This window comes from Eurosta solidaginis, chromosome 1 (genome assembly GCF_040869045.1).
Source record: "Eurosta solidaginis isolate ZX-2024a chromosome 1, ASM4086904v1, whole genome shotgun sequence".
NCBI classification, from domain to species: domain Eukaryota; kingdom Metazoa; phylum Arthropoda; class Insecta; order Diptera; family Tephritidae; genus Eurosta; species Eurosta solidaginis.
Genome location: NC_090319.1, coordinates 187,221,298 through 187,244,126, shown reverse-complemented (window position 1 = coordinate 187,244,126; position 22,829 = coordinate 187,221,298). Strand labels below are relative to the sequence as shown.

Below are 22,829 nucleotides of genomic sequence, written 5' to 3'. Positions count from 1 at the left end.
AAAAATTAGCAAAATAGGATGAAGAACACGCCCACTTTTAAAAAAATTTTTTTTTTAAATTCAAATTTTAACAAAAAATGTAATATCTTTACTGTATATAAGTAAATTAAGTCAAAATTCAACTCCAGTAATGATATGATGCAACAAAATACAAAAATAAAGGAAAATTTCAAAATGGGCGTGGCTCCGCCCATTTTCATTTTGTTTGTCCAGAATACTTTTAATGCCATAAGTCGAAGAAAAATTTACCAATCCTTCTTAAATTTGGGAGGGGCATAGATTCTATGACGGTAACTGTTTTCTGTTAAAATGGGCGAAATCGGTGGAAGCCACGCCCAGTTTTTATACACAGTCCACCGTCTGGCCTTCCTCTCGGCCGTTAACACAAAAACTTGAGCAAAAACCGATATATCTTTACTAAACTTAATCCACGTACTTATCTGAACTCACTTTATCTTGGTATAAAAAATGGCCGAAATCCGACCATAACCACGCCCACTTTAGCGATATCGAAAATTACGAAAAATGAAAAAAATTCCATAATTCTATACCAAATACGAAAAAAGGGATGAAACATGGTGATTGGATTGGTTTATTGACGCAAAATATAACTTTGGAAAAAACTTTGTAAAATGGGTGTGACACCTACCATATTAAGTAGAAGAAAATGAAAAAGTTCTATAAGGCGAAATCAACAGCGTTTGGAATCTTGGCAGGAATACTGTTAGTGGTATTGCATATATAAATAAATTAGCAGTACCCGACAGATGATTTTCTGGATCACCTGGTCCACATTTTGGTCGATATCGCGAAAACGCCTTCACATATACATTTAAGGGCCTCTCGCTTTTAAAACCCTCATTAGTACCTTTAATTTGATATCCATATCGTACAAACACATTCTAGAGTCACCCCTGGCCCACCCTAATGGCGATATCTCGAAAAGGCTCCACCTATAGACCTAATGCCCACTCCCTCTTAAAATGCTCGGTAACACCTTTCGTTATTTATCCATATTGTACAAACATTATAGAGTCACCCCTGGCCCACCCTAATGGCGATATCTCAAAAAGGCGTCCACCTATAGACCTAATGCCCACTCCCTCTTAAAATGCTCAGTAACACCTTTCGTTTGATACCCATATCGTACAAACATTCTAGAGTCACCCCTGGCCCACCCTAATGGCGATATCTCGAAAAGGCGTCCACCTATAGACCTAATGCCCACTCCCTCCTAAAATGATCAGTAACACCTTTCGGTTAATACCCATATCGTACAAACATTCTAGAGTCACCCCTGGCCCACCCTAATGGCGATATCTCGAAAAGGCGTCCACCTATAGAACTAAGGCCCACTTCCTTTTAAAATACTCATTAACACATTTCATTTGATACCCATATCGTACAAACAAATTCTCGAGTCAGGCCTGGTCCACCTTTATGGCGATATCCCTAAATGGCGTCCATCTATAGATCTATGGCCCACTTCCTCTTAAAATACTCTTTAATACCTTCCATTTGATACACATGCAATACAAACAAATTCCAGGGTTACCCTAGGTTCCTTTTACAACATGGTGATTTCCCTTACTTTGTCTCCACAGCTCTCAACTGAGTATGTAACCCGAACTTAGCCTTCCTTACTTGTTTTTATACTCAGTTGAGCAGAGCTCACAGAGTATATTAACTTTGATTGGATAACGGTTGGTTGTACAGGTATAAAGGAATCGAGATAGATATAGACTTCCATATATCAAAATCATCAGTATCGAAAAAAAATTTGATTGAGTCATGTCCGTCCGTCCGTCCGTCCGTCCGTCTGTCCGTTAACACGATAACTTGAGTAAATTTTGAGGTATCTTGATGAAATTTGGTACGTAGATTCCTGGCATTCATCTCAGATCGCTATTTAAAATGAACGATGTCGGACTATAACCACGCCCATTTTTTCGATATCGAAAATTTCGAAAAACCGAAAAAATGCGATAATTCATTTAAAAGAAGGTAATTTAAAAGTTTTGCAAGGTGTAATTTGGCAGTTATTGAAGATATCATGGTGAAATTTGGCAGGAACGTTACTCTTATTACTATATATGTGCTAAATAAAAATTAGAAAACCAGATGAAGAACACGCCCACTTTTAAAAAAAAATTTTTTTTAAAGTAAAATTTTAACAAAAAATTGAATATCTTTATGTCAACATTCAACTCCAGTAATGATATGGTGCAACAAAATACAATAAAAGAAAATTTCCAAATGGGCGTGGTTCCGCCCTTTTTCATTTAGTTTGTCTAGAATACTTTTAATGCCATAAGTCGAACAAAAATTTACCAATCCTTTTGAAATTTGGTAGAGGCATAGACTCCATGACGGTAACTGTTTTCTGTGAAAATGGGCGAAATCGGTTGAAGCCACGCCAAGTTTTTATACACAGTCGACCGTCTGTCCTTCCGCGCGGCCGTTAACACGATAACTTGAACAAAAACCGATATATCTTTACTAAACTCAGTTCGCGTACTTATCTGAACTCACTTTATCTTGTTACAAAAAATGGCCGAAATCCGACTATAACCGCGCCCACTTTTTCGAAATCGAAAATTACGAAAAATGAAAAAAATGCCATAATTCTATACCAAATATGAAAAAATTTGATTGGTTTATTGAAGCAAAAAATAACTTTAGAAACAACTTTGTAAAATGGGTGTGACACCTACCATATTAAGTAGAAAAAAATTAAAAAGTTCTGCAGGGCGCAATCAAAAGCCCTTGGAATCTTGGCAGGAATACTGTTCGTGGTATTACATATATAAATAAATTAGCGGTTAACGACAAATAATTTTCTGGGTCACCCTGGTCCACATTTTGGTCGATATCTCGAAAACGCCATCACATATACAACTAAGGGTCACTTCCTTTTAAAACCCTCATTACTACCTTTAATTTGATACCCATATCGTACAAATACATTATAGAGTCACCCGTGGTCCACCTATATGGCGATATCTGGAAAAAGCGTCCACATATAGAACTAAGGCCCACTCCCTTTTAAAATACTCATTAACATCATTCATTTCATACCCATATCGTACAAACACATTCTAGAGTCACCCCTGGTCCACCTTTAGAACTATGGCCGACTCCCTTTTAAAATACTCTTTAATACCTTCCATTTGATACCCATGTAATACAAACACATTCCAGGGTTACCCTAGGTTCATTTTCCTACATGGTGATTTTCCATTTTTTTGTCTCCAAAGCTCTCAACTGAGTATGTAATGTTCGGTTACACCCGAAATTAGCCTTCATTACTTGTTTAAATTGAAAAATGAAGCTTTTTTAAAGTAAAAATGCCGGCGTACGCCAGCCACGCCGCGCCGCCGATATATTATAGTGCCTACGCCGCCGCCGCCGATTAAGTGATCGGCGCGTGGAAGGGCTAAGTTCGTGCGTAGTGGTAATCGAGATGGTTCACGAAAAGTATTTATTGTTTTAACTGTGCCTCAAACATACGAGGAGGCAATTAGCAATTAGTAATGATGAAGTAGATTTATGGAAGTCCGTCATAAAAAAAGAACACGATTCGTTGGTTGCAAATAATACATGGTTTTTGGTAGACTTGCCAAAGGGTCAGTTAATAGTGGGGTGGAAGTGGGCAAATTCTTTAAAGCGCAACGAACATGGTGACATTGGGCGGTATAAGGCACGATTGGTTGAAAAAGGGTGTTCACAGAAGTATGGAGTGAATTACTCGGACACTTTTCTCCAATATGTCGGCTTGAAACCATAGGTGGTACTGGCATTAGCAACAGAGCTGAAACTACATTTACACCAGATGTATGTATGCACAGAATATTTAAATAGCGAACTCGAAGATGTCGTATACATGAAACAGCTACAAGATTACGGTGACGAAAGTCAACCAACAAAAGTCTTAAGGTTGACCGAGGCCATATACGGCTTGAAGCAGTCTGGGAGAGCTTGGAATTTCAAGCTCTAGATGAAACGTTGAGAAGCTTAGGGCTCCGTCAGTGCGAGAGCGAACGCTGTTTGTATAAACAAGATATAGAAGCCGGGCCGGATTAACCCTCAACGGGGCCCTAGGCAACCATCAATTTGAGGGCCCTTTATTTCACGTCCGTTCCCTTCATTATACTCAGTTGAGCAGAGCTCACAGAGTATATTAAGTTTGATTGGATAACGGTTGGTTGTACATATATAAAAGAATCGAGATAGATATAGACTTCCATATATCAAAATAATCAGGATCGAAAAAAAATTTGATTGAGCCATGTCCGTCCGTCCGTCCGTCCGTCCGTCCGTCCGTTAACACGATAACTTGAGTAAATTTTGAGGTATCTTGATGAAATTTGGTACGTAGGTTCCTGAGCACTCATCTCAGATCGCTATTTAAAATGAACGATATCGGACTATAACCACGCCCACTTTTTCGATATCGAAAATTTCGAAAAACCGAAAAAGTGCGATAATTCATTACAAAAGACCGATAAAGCGACGAAACTTGGTAGATGAGTTGAACTTATGACGCAAAATAGAAAATTAGTAAAATTTTGGACAATGGGCGTGGCACCGCCCACTTTTAAAAGAAGGTAATTTAAAATTCTTGCAAGCTGTAATTTGGCAGTCGTTGAAGATATCATGATGAAATTTGGCAGGCACGTTACTCTTATTACTATATGTACGTTTAATAAAAATTAGCAAACTCGGGGAAGGACCACGCCCACTTTTAAAATTTTTTTTTTTTTAAAGTAAAATTTTAACAAAAAATTTAATATCTTTACAGTATATAAGTAAATTATGTCAGGATTCAACTCCAGTAATGATATGGTACAACAAAATACAAAAATAAAAGAAAATTTAAAAATGGGCGTGGCTCCGCCCTTTTTCATTTAGTTTGTCTAGGATACTTTTAACGCCATAAGTCGAACAAAAATTAACCAATCCTTTTGAAATTTGGTAGGGGCATAGATTTTATGGCGTTAACTGTTTTCTGTGAAAATGGATGAAATCGGTTGATGCCACGCCCAGTTTTTATACACAGTCGTCCGTCTGTCCTTCCGCATGGCCGTTAACACGATAACTTGAGCAAAAATCGATATATCTTTACTAAACTCAGTTCACGTACTTATCTGAACTCACTTTATCTTGGTATGAAAAATGAACGAAATCCGACCATGACCACGCCCACTTTTTCCATATCGAAAATTACGAAAAATGAAAAAAATGCCATAATTCTATACCAAATACGAAAAAAGGGATGAAATATGGTAAAGTAATTGGATTATTTTATTGACGCGAAATATAACTTTAGAAAAAGCTTTATAAAATAGTTGTGACACCTACCATATTAAGTAGAAGAAAATGAAAAAGTTCTGCACGGCGAAATAAAAAACCCTTGAAATCTTGGCAGGTATTACATATATAAATAAACTAGCGGTATCCAACAGATGATGTTCTGGGTCACCCTGGTCCACATTTTGGTCGATATCTGGAAAACGCCTTCACATATACAACTACCACCACTCCCTTTTAAAACTCTCATTAATACCTTTAATTTGATACCCATATCGTACAAACTCATTCTAGAGTCACCCCTGGTCCACCTTTATGGCGATATTTCGAAAAGGCGAACACCTATAGAACGAAGGCCCACTTCCTTTTAAAAATACTCATTAACACCATTCATTTGATACCCATATCGTACAAACAAAGTCTAGAGTCACCCCTGGTCCAGAAAGGCCCACTCCCTCTTAAAATACACATTAACTCCTTTCGTTTGATACCCATATTGCACAAACGAATTCTAGGGTCACCCCTGGTCCACCTTTATGGCGATATCTCGAAACGGCGTCCACCTATGGAACTAAGGATTACTCCCTTTTAAAATACTCATTAACACCTTTCATTTGATACCCATATCGAACAAACGCATTCTAGAGTCACACCTGGTCCATTTTTATGGCGATATCTCGAAAAGGCGTCCACCTATAGAACTAAGGCCCACTCCCTCTTAAAATACTCATTAAATCCTTTCGTTTGTTACCCATTTTGCACAAACGAATTCTAGAGTCACCCCTGGTCCACCTTTATGGCGATATCTCGAAAAGGGGTCCACCTATAGAACAAGCCCCACGCCCTTTTAAAATAATCATTAACACCTTTCATTTGATACCCATATCATACAAACAAATTCTAAAGTCACCCCTGGTCCACCTTTATGGCGATATCTCGAAAAGGCGAACACCTATAAAACGAAGGCCCACTCCCTTTTAAAAATACTCATTAACACCTTTCATTTGATACCCATATCGTACAAACAAAGTCTAGAGTCACCCCTGGTCCACCTTTATTGCGATACCTCGAAAATGCGTCCACCTATAGAACTAAGGCCCACTCCCTCTTAAAATACTCATTAACTCCTTTCGTTTGATACCCATATTGCACAAACGAATTCTAGAGTCACCCCAGGCCCACCTTTATGGCGATATCTCAAAACGGCGTCCACCTATAGAACTAAGGCCCACTCCCTTTTAAAATACTCATTAACACCTTTCGTTTGATGCCCATATTGTGCAAACAAATTCTAGGGTCACCCCTGGTCCACCTTTATGGCGATATCTCGAAACGGCGTCCACCTATGGAACTAAGGATTACTCCCTTTTAAAATGCTCAACACCTTTCATTTGATACCCATATCGTACAAACGCATTCTAGAGTCACCCCTGGTCCATCTTTACGGCGATATCTCGAAAAGGCGTCCATCTATAGTACTTAGGTCCACGCCCTTTTAAAATACTCATTAATACCTTTCATTTAATACCCATATCGTACAAACGCATTCTAGAGTCAACCCTGATCCACCTTTATGGCTATATCCCTAAATGGCGTCCACCTATAGAACTATGGCCCACTCCCTCATAAAATACTCTTTAATGCCTTTCATTTGATACACATGTCATACAAACACATTCCAGGGTTTCCCTCGGTTCATTTTCCTACATGGTTATTTTCCCTTATGTTGTCACCATAGCTCTCAACTGAGTATGTAATGTTCGGTTACAACCGAACTTAACCTTCCTTACTTGTTTTTCGATTAAAAAATACAAACTTATATCTTTCATAAAAAGTTTATTGTCACAATGTAATAATATCAATAAAATTACTATCTACAATTTAAACATGTGTTTTCTACATTTGTTTTAAGCAAATTCATCAATTATATCATCATTTTGTTCAATAAATCTGACTGAATGCAAAGTATACCTAACATCTCGAGTCGCTCTTGTCGCGTTGTAGCTCTTTCAGCAAATTTGATTATTTTTCATTGCGAGAAGGATCGTTCGGCAGAACAATTTGTGATCATTAATGTTAAAAAAAAATCCGAAGAGCTATTCTGTGTTAGGAAATACATCGGCTAATTGATCTTCCATTAGAATCTTATACAAATGACTATGAGTTTTTTGTGCCTCAGTGTATCTGGAGTTCACGTAACTTTGGAATTGTTTCATTTCAATGAAAAATTCTTCCAAATCTCTAGAATAAAAGCGAACTAAGTTATTTATAGCTTCGTGGAGGTCTCCATCACTTAGAGAAAAGTTGATGAGAAATACAAATCTCTCTGCAACTTCCATATACACTTTCGCTCGTCGTTTGATTTCACTGTGAAGATTGTCGATCATTTCGAGGAAACCTTTTGTCCTAAAATCATCGCGAGGCGAAAATTCTACTTCTGTAATTTGTCAGGTCGTGGGTTGTCCCGCGTTGGGCTTCACTCACACCTTGGCCCGCCTGGATGTATAGAGCCTCATATGTTTACGCGGAGTACGCTGTTAAAACCGCAACATTAAAATAAGTTTTTGACTTGTTCAAAATATATGAACAAAAAACCGAAAAATTACAAGCGGGTCCCTCCTAAACCTTTCTGCGTTGACGGCCTTCTGCCGCTTATAAAAAAGTACTCTGGGTGGGTCCAACACCGGTTTGGAGACCAAAACTATATCCGCGTAAAACACTTATGTTCACAGTTTTTCTTGTTAGGTACACAACATAACAAAAATCACATGGAAATCACCAACTTCAACTGAAAATATTCAATTTTTATTTTCCGCCTTCGGAGAATTGTTCTCGAGATTAATACGCGTCCTGTGAAACATCTCTCGATATTTTTTTGGTAGCATATCAGCAGTCGACACCTCAACTAAACTTTAAACCATAATAAAAATTTATAAAATCGTGTTTACCAAATACGTAAACACGAGAAATGTCAAATGAAAATGTCCCAAAAACACCATTGTGAATTCACATAAATTCACAATGGCGAAAAAAGCTTTATTTGGAAGATTGCAGGGATGCACCTTAACGTTAAGCTAATCGTTTATCAAAAAATTTCCACCGTTTCCGTTGAAACACTTCGAAATATTATCGATAAAGAAATTATCAAAATAAATTGTATCTCGTTTTTAACCGAAACGAAAAGCTTTCGTTAACGTTAAAAACGTTAACAAAAACGTGATACTTTATGTTTGAATTGTGCTGGCAATGCTACAGCCATGGTGAAGCCGTAAGGTGGCAACAACGAGCGCACATACACACACAAATTCTATGTAATTTGTTTGTGTAATTCGTTGGTGGTAATGTCAAAAATACTCTGAGAAATGTTCGTACTGTCAAAATTCAAGAGAAAAGTTGCAATCAGCTTGGCTAATGCTTTCACCTTTAATGACTCCGCCATCAATCAGCTTTGCCAGCATAGTTTGAAATTAATAATCAACATAAACGATTTGATTTCGTTTTGATATGGCAGAAAACGAAACGAAATCATTTCGTTAATTTGACGATCTTAACGTTAATAAACGAAACGAAATGAGTTCGTTTCGTTTATTAACGTTGATTATCGTAACGAAATGATATCGTTTCGTTGGTTAAGCATGCCTGGAAGATTGCTAGATGGGCATGCATGATATGGTGAGAATAAGGAGAGGAATAGATATAGGGTGGTCATGATTGCCATAGACAAAATAAAGACCGTGGGAAACGGGAAATAGAAACAGTTCTTTTCAGCGATTTGGACAGTATAAAAGGGGTAAAGTAAAGTAAAATATAGCAGCAAATCGGGCTCAAGTGCACGCTCCGCTTTACAAAAGGAAAATGCATTTGATTTTCGTGTGTGATAAAGTTTTTAAAAAAATTCCCTGTGCGCGAAGATCCAGAAAGGATCAGAGTAGTGCCGAATAATTTCAATAAATTTTTAATTTTTGATATAAGGCAAATTTTCTTTAATGAAAAGCGCGGTCTCGGTCGCTAATTTTGAAGGAAAAGGGCGACGTTACATGCAATCATCTGGACAGGATCTCCTTGCTGCATAAGGATGTGGAATATTTGTTTACCTGGTGAGTCTTTAGATTATAAAGATTTTTTTAATCATATAGACTTTCGCGCCGTTTGGGGTTCACGCGACCTCCCACCCAATTATTATTGTTTTCTTGCGTAATCCTAAATTCTAAAATTACTATCTTTTTGATTTTTTTTCTGATTAAAAAAATAAATTTTTGTGGATACACTCAATTTATATTGCGTGTAGGTATGTGGGCAATATAATATTAACGTAGGTGTGACATAAGGCGCGTGAACCGCCAAATCGGCTTTGGGAGCCTTAATAAAAAATGTAATTGGCGCTAATTGAGATTTCATTCTCGTAGTGGGAACCGAAGGTGGCCAGTGAAGCCTTTTTCAAGCGCCAGGGAATCACAATTTTTACAAAATCATGAATTTCTACAAATTCGATATAAATTTTTACAAATGCAACATTTTTTACAAATTCAACAATTTTTTACAAATTCAACAATTTTTTTTGCAAATTCAGTATCATTGTCTACAAATTTTCAACACATTCAATCTTCAATTTACCTGATCCATACAATATTTTCATCAAGCCAATTGTTATTGCATCTCATCACAATTTTGATCTTGCAATTTCACCACCTTTACATTCTTTTTTCTCATCTTGGAAGCCTGCATCAAATTGGAGTTGGAGTGACACACCTCGTTATAGCAGTCACCAAAAATTTCACCAAAACAAAAGCTTTTTTATGGTAAATAGAAATTAACAAACGAGTCAGGGTAGTCTAATAATTGTTCTTTTTTGATCCCAAATGTAAAATTGTACAAAATAGATTTTCGCATTGGGGTGCATATATTTATAGCCGAGTCACCATAAATTTTATCCATTTTTTTGTAACGTAATAGTCATATTAAAACAAACTTTGTAAAATTTTAATGCGTCTATCCGTCACGAAAATATACCAGAACGATTAATTAGGCTGTTTTTTTTCTGTTTTAGTTTTTTTTGCAGAAATCGTATAAACCCTGCACCAATAAGCCCCCAAACCCCACTTAAAAGAGCTCTTTTAGGCAGGTATTAGGGTGTGTTTTAAAACTTTTTTATATAACTCCAATTGAGTAGATTAGAGTTTGGTGATTTTGGCGACAGAAAGACCCAGAGATATAGTCCAAAAGAATATTTGGCATACATTTTTTTTATATGGAATTTATGTGCACATTTTGATTTTTTTTATGTTTATTATATTTATATACCTGTTTACACGTTCATAAATGCTATCGTTTTAATTCGTTTATTTTTACTTTTATATGTTTGTGTAAAGGTATAAATTTTTTTGCGAGGAAAGAACTCATACGTGTTAACTCAAATTTACGTAGATGTATATATAAATTAAGTTGTTTTAAGAAAAAAAATATTTTATCTAAACGAAGTTTGATTTTTTTGGTATAAGATTTTATTTCATTCGTGTATAGATTTTAAGATTATGTTTATTCAAATGCGTTATTGAAGAGAAAAGAGAAGTAATATGGCGTGCTAATTTCTTTTGGGGCGGGATGTATGGATGGAATGAGGAAGAGGTAAGTGGGAGTATGGAGCATGGCATTAGGGTGACCGCAGTGTAGGTTGCATGATGCGAGCGGTCCAAGGTTGGGTGGGATTCCTGTTGTTCGGTGGGTAAGTGAATCCGAAGAGGTTGAACGGAAGGAAACAAATATATGTGTGCGTCCGGTTCCAAGATGGCGGGTTGAGAACCACGGCCCGCCAAATGTACTGAGCTAGCTAGGGCCAACATCGGGAACCAAAGCAACGTGTACGTGACAACTTGTCGAGCATTTTGGTCATTACGTTGGTTTTTTCTACGACGAGTATGTTTTAGGATTTCTGTATAACCTACACCAGGTAATAATTGTTTTGTTTTTTCCTCGAAATCATTGAACTTTTCACGGAATGGAACCAAACCCTCTTCTAACAATTCGTACAAAAAACCACACGTTTGCAAATCTGCTTTTTCACTTTGCAATGACTTACTCACTGAACGCATAGCAGTCAAAATAGAGTTCCATAAGATCAACATGAAACCAAATTCGAATTTTGGCATTTTATTCGCGATGCACGTCGCCTCATAACGAGTATCACTATTTTGTCATCAGCAATGATTTCTGGAGCCTCTAATATGATATCAAATGAATCGTAAACTGCATTAGTGGCATTCGAATGTGCTTCCCAGCGTGTAGTTGATAATGTTTCAACGTGTTCTCATTGTTTATTTTATAATGTCTGCATAATGGCGAAGAAATCTACTGCATAAAACAGCACTTCACAGCATGCTCTCCAACCTAATTAAGGGAATGCGCGGAACAGGGAAAAATAGATCGCATTCTCATTCAAACTCAATATTCTTGCTTGCACACCTTTCTACTTCCCGGACATGTTTAATGCGTTGTCATATTTTGTCATCTACAATTTTGAATATCTAAACCACAGTCTTCAGTAAGAAACTTTAAAGTTCGATTCGCTAGACTTTCACCAGTATGAACTTCCTACTGAAGAAAAGTTATAAACCTTTTTTATTATTCAATATACTCTCCTTGTACTATGATACACTTCTTTGCACGCTCGTACAATTTGTCAAATGAGTCGGAAATGTCCTTTTTAGGAACCTTGTCTAGTTTGTCGGTCGTCGCGTTTTGAATGCGGTCAATTAAGCTTTATTTATTTGAGTAAAATTTATTTTCAGTTCTGATTATATTTTTCTTTCACTCTCTAGAATTTTATGTTTGTAAGAAAATTTTAGAAGACTTTTTTATTTTTGGGGGTCCCCTAAAATAGGGGACCCCAGGCAACTGCATATTCTGCCTACCTGTTAATCCGGCCCTGTATAGAAGGTAACATTTTCTTAATATTTGTTTATGTTGATGATCTTCTTGCTTGCCAATCGAAGGAAATCATGACTAGGGTCAAAGCAAATATATGTGATATTTTTGAGTGCATTGACAAAGGTGCCCTTCATATGTTTCTGGGTATGCAGATTGAGCGTGAAGGTGAACTAGGTGATATCACCATTGCTCAATCCCAATATATCAAAGATTTATTGACGCAGAATGGTATGGAAGTATGTAGACCAGCATCGACATCATTAGATGCTAGTTACCAAGTAGCGTGTGATGATGAACGTTGTACTACAGTTGATCAGACATCATACCAATCTACAACTGGAGCGCTGATGTGGCTGACGCCTTCGACAAGACCGGACATATTCCATTCAGTAGCCAAGTTCGCAAAGCGAAACAAACATCCACATAGCGAACATTTGGCGGGTATCGAGCACGTTTTCAGATACCTAGCATCGACCAAAAACATGAAGTTGGGATATAGGACATGCGGTCAAGGTTTGAAGGGTTACGCTGATGCCGATTGGGGCGGAAACAGAATTGACCGAAGATTATACACTGGCTACGTGGTCTTCCTTGCTGCAGGAGCGATTCTCTGGAAGTCAGAAAAACATTTTGTGGCCTTAAGCTGTACCGAGATAGATAGATTTTTGAGAAAGGTGACATAAAGTTAGAATATGTGTCAACGCATACCATGATAGCTTATATTTTAACAAAAAATTTGTCGAAGAAGAAACATACAGATTTAATGAAATTGTTAAGTTTAGAAGAATAACATTCCCATTGAGGAGGGTGTTGAAATATGGTACTTAAAATAGCAACCCTAAATATATATTTAACAATGCGTATGTCAGATAATTTCACTATTTTATTGCATTTGACATTTCACTCCTTTATTAAACGTTGAACAGTACACTCGTATTTTCTTATTGATCATTGGGAAAAACCTCCACATTTTAACAATAGTCTATCAACCAAGTTTAAATATCACCTACACGTTACGACTCATGTTACAAATGTGAATACGTAGACACAATATTTACAAGGTGAGGCCGGAAAAACAACAGTTTGGACTGAGTATATAACCTTAATATCTTTTAACTTAAAATCGGTCGACCTCCATTCTAAAATATTGTTTTGGTTGAGATCAATGTTTCGAACACAAATGTGTGCAAATTTTCGGCCTATATTTTAAAAATTTATAAAATGGTCCTTGTAAAATTTAAATTATGTAGATGCGTCTAGGATTGTACGTATACGATTTTCACCCATGAGTTACGCAATGATATCCACTTGGACAGCTTATTATGTCGAGGGCGGAATCCTTGGCCGAATAGTTATTTCCTAACATTTCAAGGTGTTCCTCTGGTGTAGCTCGGCAGCATAGCGCGGCAAAAACATCTGTTAGAAATTCTTCGGAGCTACACCTAGAGCTTCTAGAAAAGTGACGTCGACGAAGGTATGAGTTTGAAGTCGCAGTCCTTTAGCTTCGGTGCTGGTATATGGTGTGAGGGTCAGGAGGAGTGGTAGCGACTGATAGTTGGGATTGCTACTGTTCGTGCGTCGGAAATTGTAGCTTTTAAAACAGCCGAAAAAACTGGATACGCTCTTTGGCGCGACCAACAAAAGCCAGCATTGGTGCTGATCGTAAAACTGTGCAACGAGAATTATGACTAATAATAGAGCATTAACAGCAGCCGTAAGTCGCCTTTACAATAGAACCTACGCCGCTGCCACCGATGAAGTGATCGGCGTAAACTTCTAGTTACTACACAGTACGTCTACGGTAATTCTGTGAATCACGAAGTCGGTGTTTGATCGGCTAAGCGTTTGTTTTTTTAAGCGCGGCAAGTTTTAGAAACTTTTTCAGTAAACATATTCAATGAGTACATTTCGTTATGGCATCTCCATTATTTACTAATTACATTTTTACGTGAATCGATTTACTAGTCGAGTTTTTGACGTTAAACGATGAATCGAGCTCTTTATTTTGAAAGTGGTATAAGTCATTTCCAACTCATGGTCTTAAACGCATTGTTATTTCTGAACGAACGCATATATTGATGGTTCTACAATTATATACTAATACTAAGAATTGCATCTTTGGCTATTGGACTCTAACAAACAGGAGGCAAGGAGAGATACCAACAAATTACCCCTGAAGTTAAACGACATGAAATGGTTTAGGTTTCGTATGTTCATAGGGTTACGAGGGTGCACGATTTCTTGGTGCCCTCACTTTTGATAAAATTACCTATGTTCATCATAAAATTAAAAATAGTGTATTTGTAAACTGATATGGCTTCCTCTTTCTACTACTAATATTCGAAAAATCGCAAAGAAACAACACAGTTAACGGATGTCAATTCGATTTGGGAGCAAAATGGTTGCAATTGTTAAAAAATTTGTCAGCAGAGCAAACCCCTTGGCTTGGAAAAAAATTTCACTTGAAAACAAGAACAAATCAAGCGAGTTGATCAAGTTATTTCTGCTTTTCAATTGAAATATTTTTCTAAGCGAGCAAAGAAAATTTTGCAGCTTTCGAAAAAAAGCCCATTAATGCATTAAAATATATTATTTTTATTATAATACATTGTTAAGCTAATTAATTAACTGGTCTCGTAAAATGTAAGACTAAGAATCTCTATTCAAATATGAAGGAAAAAGTCATCTTTCGTCTGTGAGGATATGTGGAGATAAGGCCTATAATATAAGAAGACCATTTTATGATTCAGACAAAGTTCGGACAGATATTAACATACTATCATGGTACCTAAGTCAACAAGGAAAACGTGAAAGCGCAGGCAACGACAAACCAGCTACGGGAGAGGGTGAGTATGTTAAAGAAGTTTTTGCCAATGAATGAGCACAACTTTTAATTACTGCATTTATGTACAAAGTAAGATCATCTGAGTTCTAAATACAATAGAAACTCTTCGTGATGAAAATCAACTTGAGGCAATTTCTAATGGCGTTTTCTTTTCTGGAAATAATGTCACCCTGTTAGCTCCTGTCAGCTCTCTCGTAAGTTTGCGTGTTCCTATCACAAAATACTTCTCACTGAAAAGGAAATGGGGTGCAATTATATATAAAAAATATGTACTCGTAAATAAGCGACATTTTTTAATTATTTGTTGCCGATCAGTGTAATTCATATAATTTTTTTTATTCATAAGAAGCTGGTCTGATCTAGTTTATGTGGGGTGCGAAAAAAACAAAGTTTTTTCCACCTTGCAGCCCAAAGTTTCGCTAAAATTTTCTTAGCATCTTCTGGGGCGAGAGTGTGAATTTTATTTGGGGAAAAAAATTACAAAAATAACATTAATTATCAACCACCACAATAGGAAAATATTTACATCCACTTACACTGAAGATGGGGTGGATTATTACATTAATAAATAAAAATAATTTAAAACAAAAAAAAAACAAGTAAGGAAGGTTAAGTTCGGTTGTAACCGAACATTACATACTCAGTTGAGAGCTATGGTGACAACATAAGGGAAAATAACCATGTAGGAAAATGAACCGAGGGAAACCCTGGAATGTGTTTGTATGACATGTGTATCAAATGAAAGGCATTAAAGAGTATTTTATGAGGGAGTGGGCCATAGTTCTATAGGTGGACGCCATTTAGGGATATAGCCATAAAGGTGGATCAGGGTTGACTCTAGAATGCGTTTGTACGATATGGGTATCAAATGAAAGGTATTAATGAGTATTTTAAAAGGGCGTGGACCTAAGTACTATAGATGGACGCCTTTTCGAGATATCGCCGTAAAGATGGACCAGGGGTGACTCTAGAATGCGTTTGTACGATATGGGTATCAAATGAAAGGTGTTGAGCATTTTAAAAGGGAGTAATCCTTAGTTCCATAGGTGGACGCCGTTTCGAGATATCGCCATAAAGGTGGACCAGGGGTGACCCTAGAATTTGTTTGCACAATATGGGCATCAAACGAAAGGTGTTAATGAGTATTTTAAAAGGGAGTGGGCCTTAGTTCTATAGGTGGACGCCGTTTTGAGATATCGCCATAAAGGTGGGCCTGGGGTGACTCTAGAATTCGTTTGTGCAATATGGGTATCAAACGAAAGGAGTTAATGAGTATTTTAAGAGGGAGTGGGCCTTAGTTCTATAGGTGGACGCATTTTCGAGGTATCGCAATAAAGGTGGACCAGGGGTGACTCTAGACTTTGTTTGTACGATATGGGTATCAAATGAAAGGTGTTAATGAGTATTTTTAAAAGGGAGTGGGCCTTCGTTTTATAGGTGTTCGCCTTTTCGAGATATCGCCATAAAGGTGGACCAGGGGTGACTTTAGAATTTGTTTGTATGATATGGGTATCAAATGAAAGGTGTTAATGATTATTTTAAAAGGGCGTGGGGCTTAGTTCTATAGGTGGACCCCTTTTCGAGATATCGCCATAAAGGTGGACCAGGGGTGACTCTAGAATTCGTTTGTGCAATATGGGTATCAAACGAAAGGATTTAATGAGTATTTTAAGAGGGAGTGGGCCTTAGTTCTATAGGTGGACGCCTTTTCGAGATATCGCCATAAAAATGGACCAGGTGTGACTCTAGAATGCGTTTGTTCGATATGGGTATCAAATGAAAGGTGTTAATGAGTATTTTAAAAGGGAGTAATCCTTAGTTCCATAGGTGGACGCCGTTTCGAGATATCGCCATAAAGGTGGACCAGGGGTGACCCTAGAATTCGTTTGTGCAATATGGGTATCAAACGAAAGGAGTTAATGTGTATTTTAAGAGGGAGTGGGCCTTTCTGGACCAGGGGTGACTCTAGACTTTGTTTGTACGATATGGGTATCAAATGAAAGGTGTTAATGAGTATTTTTAAAAGGAAGTGGGCCTTCGTTCTATAGGTGTTCGCCTTTTCGAAATATCGCCATAAAGGTGGACCAGGGGTGACTCTAGAATGAGTTTGTACGATATGGGTATCAAATTAAAGGTATTAATGAGAGTTTTAAAAGGGAGTGGTGGTAGTTGTATATGTGAAGGCGTTTTCCAGATATCGACCAAAATGTGGACCAGGGTGACCCAGAACATCATCTGTTGGATACCGCTAATTTATTTATATATGTAATACCTGCCAAGATTTCAAGGGTTTTTTATTTCGCCGTGCAGAACTTTTTCATTTTCTTCTACTTAATATGGTAGGTGTCACAACTATTTTATAAAGCTTTTTCTAAAGTTATATTTCGCGTCAATAAAATAATCCAATTACCTTACCATATTTCATCCCTTTTTTCGTATTTGGTATAGAATTATGGCATTTTTTTCATTTTTCGTAATTTTCGATATGGAAAAAGTGGGCGTGGTCATAGTCGGATTTCGTTCATTTTTCATACCAAGATAAAGTGAGTTCAGATAAGTACGTGAACTGAGTTTAGTAAAGATATATCGATTTTTGCTCAAGTTATCGTGTTAACGGCCATGCGGAAGGACAGACGGACGACTGTGTATAAAAACTGGGCGTGGCATCAACCGATTTCACCCATTTTCACAGAAAACAGTTAACGCCATAAAATCTATGCCCCTACCAAATTTCAAAAGGATTGGTTAATTTTTGTTCGACTTATGGCGTTAAAAGTATCCTAGACAAACTAAATGAAAAAGGGCGGAGCCACGCCCATTTTTAAATTTTCTTTTATTTTTGTATTTTGTTGTACCATATCATTACTGGAGTTGAATCCTGACATAATTTACTTATATACTGTAAAGATATTAAATTTTTTGTTAAAATTTTACTTTAAAAAAAAAAAAATTTTAAAAGTGGGCGTGGTCCGTCTCCGATTTTGCTAATTTTTATTAAACGTACATATAGTAATAAGAGTAACGTGCCTGCCAAATTTCATCATGATATCTTCAACGACTGCCAAATTACAGCTTGCAAGAATTTTAAATTACCTTCTTTTAAAAGTGGGCGGTGCCACGCCCATTGTCCAAAATTTTACTAATTTTCTATTTTGCGTCATAAGTTCAACTCATCTACCAAGTTTCGTCGCTTTATCGGTCTTTTGTAATGAATTATCGCACTTTTTCGGTTTTTCGAAATTTTCGATATCGAAAAAGTGGGCGTGGTTATAGTCCGATATCGTTCATTTTAAATAGCGATCTGAGATGAGTGCTCAGGAGCCTACGTACCAAATTTCATCAAGATACCTCAAAATTTACTCAAGTTATCGTGTTAACGGACGGACGGACGGACGGACGGACGGACGGACGGACGGACGGACGGACATGGCTCAATCAAATTTTTTTTCGATCCTGATTATTTTGATATATGGAAGTCTATATCTATCTCGATTCCTTTATATATGTACAACCAACCGTTATCCAATCAAACTTAATATACTCTGTGAGCTCTGCTCAACTGAGTATAAAAAAGCAAACACTGTCGATTCCATCATTAGTGGTACACTTGTCATCATCAACTAAAACTATAAACATAAAAGGTATGTCGCGGCTATTTCGTCTGTATCTTCTTTTTTATACTCAGTTGAGCAGAGCTCACAGAGTATATTAAGTTTGATTGGATAACGGTTGGTTGTACATATATAAAGGAATCGAGATAGATATAGACTTCCATATATCAAAATAATCAGGATCGAAAAAAAATTTGATTGAGCCATGTCCGTCCGTCCGTCCGTCCGTTAACACGATAACTTGAGTAAATTTTGAGGTATCTTGATGAAATTTGGTACGTAGGTTCCTGAGCACTCATCTCAGATCGCTATTTAAAATGAACGATATCGGACTATAACCACGCCCACTTTTTCGATATCGAAAATTTCGAAAAACCGAAAAAGTGCGATAATTCATTACAAAAGACCGATAAAGCGACGAAACTTGGTAGATGAGTTGAACTTATGACGAAAAATAGAAAATTAGTAAAATTTTGGACAATGGGCGTGGCACCGCCCACTTTTAAAAGAAGGTAATTTAAAATTCTTGCAAGCTGTAATTTGGCAGATATCATGATGAAATTTGGCAGGCACGTTACTCTTATTACTATATGTACGTTTAATAAAAATTAGCAAAATCGGAGAAGGACCACGCCCACTTTTAAAATTTTTTTTTTTTTTAAAGTAAAATTTTAACAAAAAATTTAATATCTTTACAGTATATAAGTAAATTATGTCAGGATTCAACTCCAGTAATGATATGGTACAACAAAATACAAAAATAAAAGAAAATTTAAAAATGGGCGTGGCTCCGCCCTTTTTCATTTAGTTTGTCTAGGATACTTTTAACGCCATAAGTCGAACAAAAATTAACCAATCCTTTTGAAATTTGGTAGGGGCATAGATTTTATGGCGTTAACTGTTTTCTGTGAAAATGGGTGAAATCGGTTGATGCCACGCCCAGTTTTTATACACAGTCGTCCGTCTGTCCTTCCGCATGGCCGTTAACACGATAACTTGAGCAAAAATCGATATATCTTTACTAAACTCAGTTCACGTACTTATCTGAACTCACTTTATCTTGGTATGAAAAATGAACGAAATCCGACTATGACCACGCCCACTTTTTCCATATCGAAAATTACGAAAAATGAAAAAAATGCCATAATTCTATACCAAATACGAAAAAAGGGATGAAATATGGTAAGGTAATTGGATTATTTTATTGACGCGAAATATAACTTTAGAAAAAGCTTTATAAAATAGTTGTGACACCTACCATATTAAGTAGAAGAAAATGAAAAAGTTCTGCACGGCGAAATAAAAAACCCTTGAAATCTTGGCAGGTATTACATATATAAATAAATTAGCGGTATCCAACAGATGATGTTCTGGGTCACCCTGGTCCACATTTTGGTCGATATCTGGAAAACGCCTTCACATATACAACTACCACCACTCCCTTTTAAAACTCTCATTAATACCTTTAATTTGATACCCATATCGTACAAACTCATTCTAGAGTCACCCCTGGTCCACCTTTATGGCGATATTTCGAAAAGGCGAACACCTATAGAACGAAGGCCCACTTCCTTTTAAAAATACTCATTAACACCTTTCATTTGATACCCATATCGTACAAACAAAGTCTAGAGTCACCCCTGGTCCAGAAAGGCCCACTCCCTCTTAAAATACACATTAACTCCTTTCGTTTGATACCCATATTGCACAAACGAATTCTAGGGTCACCCCTGGTCCACCTTTATGGCGATATCTCGAAACGGCGTCCACCTATGGAACTAAGGATTACTCCCTTTTAAAATACTCATTAACACCTTTCATTTGATACCCATATCGAACAAACGCATTATAGAGTCACACCTGGTCCATTTTTATGGCGATATCTCGAAAAGGCGTCCACCTATAGAACTAAGGCCCACTCCCTCTTAAAATACTCATTAAATCCTTTCGTTTGATACCCATATTGCACAAACGAATTCTAGAGTCACCCCTGGTCCACCTTTATGGCGATATCTCGAAAAGGGGTCCACCTATAGAACTAAGCCCCACGCCCTTTTAAAATAATCATTAACACCTTTCATTTGATACCCATATCATACAAACAAATTCTAAAGTCACCCCTGGTCCACCTTTATGGCGATATCTCGAAAAGGCGAACACCTATAAAACGAAGGCCCACTCCCTTTTAAAAATACTCATTAACACCTTTCATTTGATACCCATATCGTACAAACAAAGTCTAGAGTCACCCCTGGTCCACCTTTATTGCGATACCTCGAAAATGCGTCCACCTATAGAACTAAGGCCCACTCCCTCTTAAAATACTCATTAACTCCTTTCGTTTGATACCCATATTGCACAAACGAATTCTAGAGTCACCCCAGGCCCACCTTTATGGCGATATCTCAAAACGGCGTCCACCTATAGAACTAAGGCCCACTCCCTCTTAAAATACTCATTAACACCTTTCGTTTGATGCCCATATTGTGCAAACAAATTCTAGGGTCACCCCTGGTCCACCTTTATGGCGTTATCTCGAAACGGCGTCCACCTATGGAACTAAGGATTACTCCCTTTTAAAATGCTCAACACCTTTCATTTGATACCCATATCGTACAAACGCATTCTAGAGTCACCCCTGGTCCATCTTTACGGCGATATCTCGAAAAGGCGTCCATCTATAGTACTTAGGTCCACGCCCTTTTAAAATACTCATTAATACCTTTCATTTGATACCCATATCGTACAAACGCATTCTAGAGTCAACCCTGATCCACCTTTATGGCTATATCCCTAAATGGCGTCCACCTATAGAACTATGGCCCACTCCCTCATAAAATACTCTTTAATGCCTTTCATTTGATACACATGTCATACAAACACATTCCAGGGTTTCCCTCGGTTCATTTTCCTACATGATTATTTTCCCTTATGTTGTCACCATAGCTCTCAACTGAGTATGTAATGTTCGGTTACAACCGAACTTAACCTTCCTTACTTGTTGTTTATTGTTTTATCCGTTTTTTGCATAATCCGTAGGCTTTCTAACGTGTATCTGGTTTTTTCCTTTCTCTCTATATCTATTATTTTCGCATTTTTAAAGTCAGCTACATGGTTATTTGTTATTGCATGTTGTGATAATGGTGTACCTTGTCTTTGTTTTCTTATATCAGCTCCGTGTTCTGCTAGTCGAGTGCATAAAGCTCGTTTGGTAGTTCCGATATATATTTTGTTGCATTCTTCTTTGTTACTTGCATGCTATTTCATATACGACGTTACTTTGTTGTTGTTGCTCAATCGCACTTTTTGTTTTAGTAAAGCACGTTGCTAGCGTGCAATTAGATATGTATGCCAGGTTATATTAGAATTTTTGATAATGTCATATGCGAAATTTTCTGAGAGCATGGGAATGTGTGTGACACTAAAATATTTATTGGCTTCATTGCATCTATCTTTGGGTTGAGATTGGTTCGGGATACTATTTATATAAAGGTGGTCCTTAAAATTTTTTTGGCATCTTTTTATTTAATATTTTCCTCACCTAGCCCGCTTTGCCCAACTATTGCGCGCTCTGTTACCCATATTTGTTAAAAATGTACCTCTGCCTTTATAATTTTAAATCCCAAAATTCATTTACAAGAGCTCTTGTTAAAGCTTTTTTAGTCAAAAATCAACAAGATTATGTCTGTATTAAAGGAAAAATTGCCTTCTATTTTTTGGCCCATTTATATAAAGGTAGTCCTTAAAATTTTTTTAGCATCTTTATACTCAGTTGAGCAGAGCTCACAGAGTATATTAACTTTGATTGGACCTGGTTGTACAGGTATAAAGGAATCGAGATAGATATAGACTTCCATATATCAAAATCATCAGTATCGAAAAAAAAATTTGATTGAGCCATGTCCGTCCGTCCGTCCGTCCGTCTGTCCGTTAACACGATAACTTGAGTAAATTTTGAGGTATCTTGATGAAATTTGGTACGTAGATTCCTGGGCATTCATCTCAGATCGCTATTTAAAATGAACGATATCGGACTATAACCACGCCCATTTTTTCGATATCGAAAATTTCGAAAAACCGGAAAAATGCGATAATTCATTGCCAAAGGCGGATAAAGCGATGAAACTTGGTAGATGGGG

The 22,829-nt window shown here is 37.1% G+C and overlaps 1 protein-coding gene across 3 annotated transcripts in view; it reads left to right on the top strand.

The window, feature by feature from the left end:
* Nucleotides 1-22,829, top strand: part of LOC137236957 (protein anoxia up-regulated-like) — a 1,647,042-nt gene that overhangs the window by 1,249,664 nt on the left and 374,549 nt on the right. For all 3 annotated transcript variants that reach the window (XM_067760043.1, XM_067760044.1, XM_067760042.1), the window contains one exon: nucleotides 14,910-15,080. In XM_067760043.1, the coding sequence (XP_067616144.1) occupies nucleotides 14,910-15,080 (171 nt within the window). The remainder of the gene's footprint in view (nucleotides 1-14,909; nucleotides 15,081-22,829) is intronic.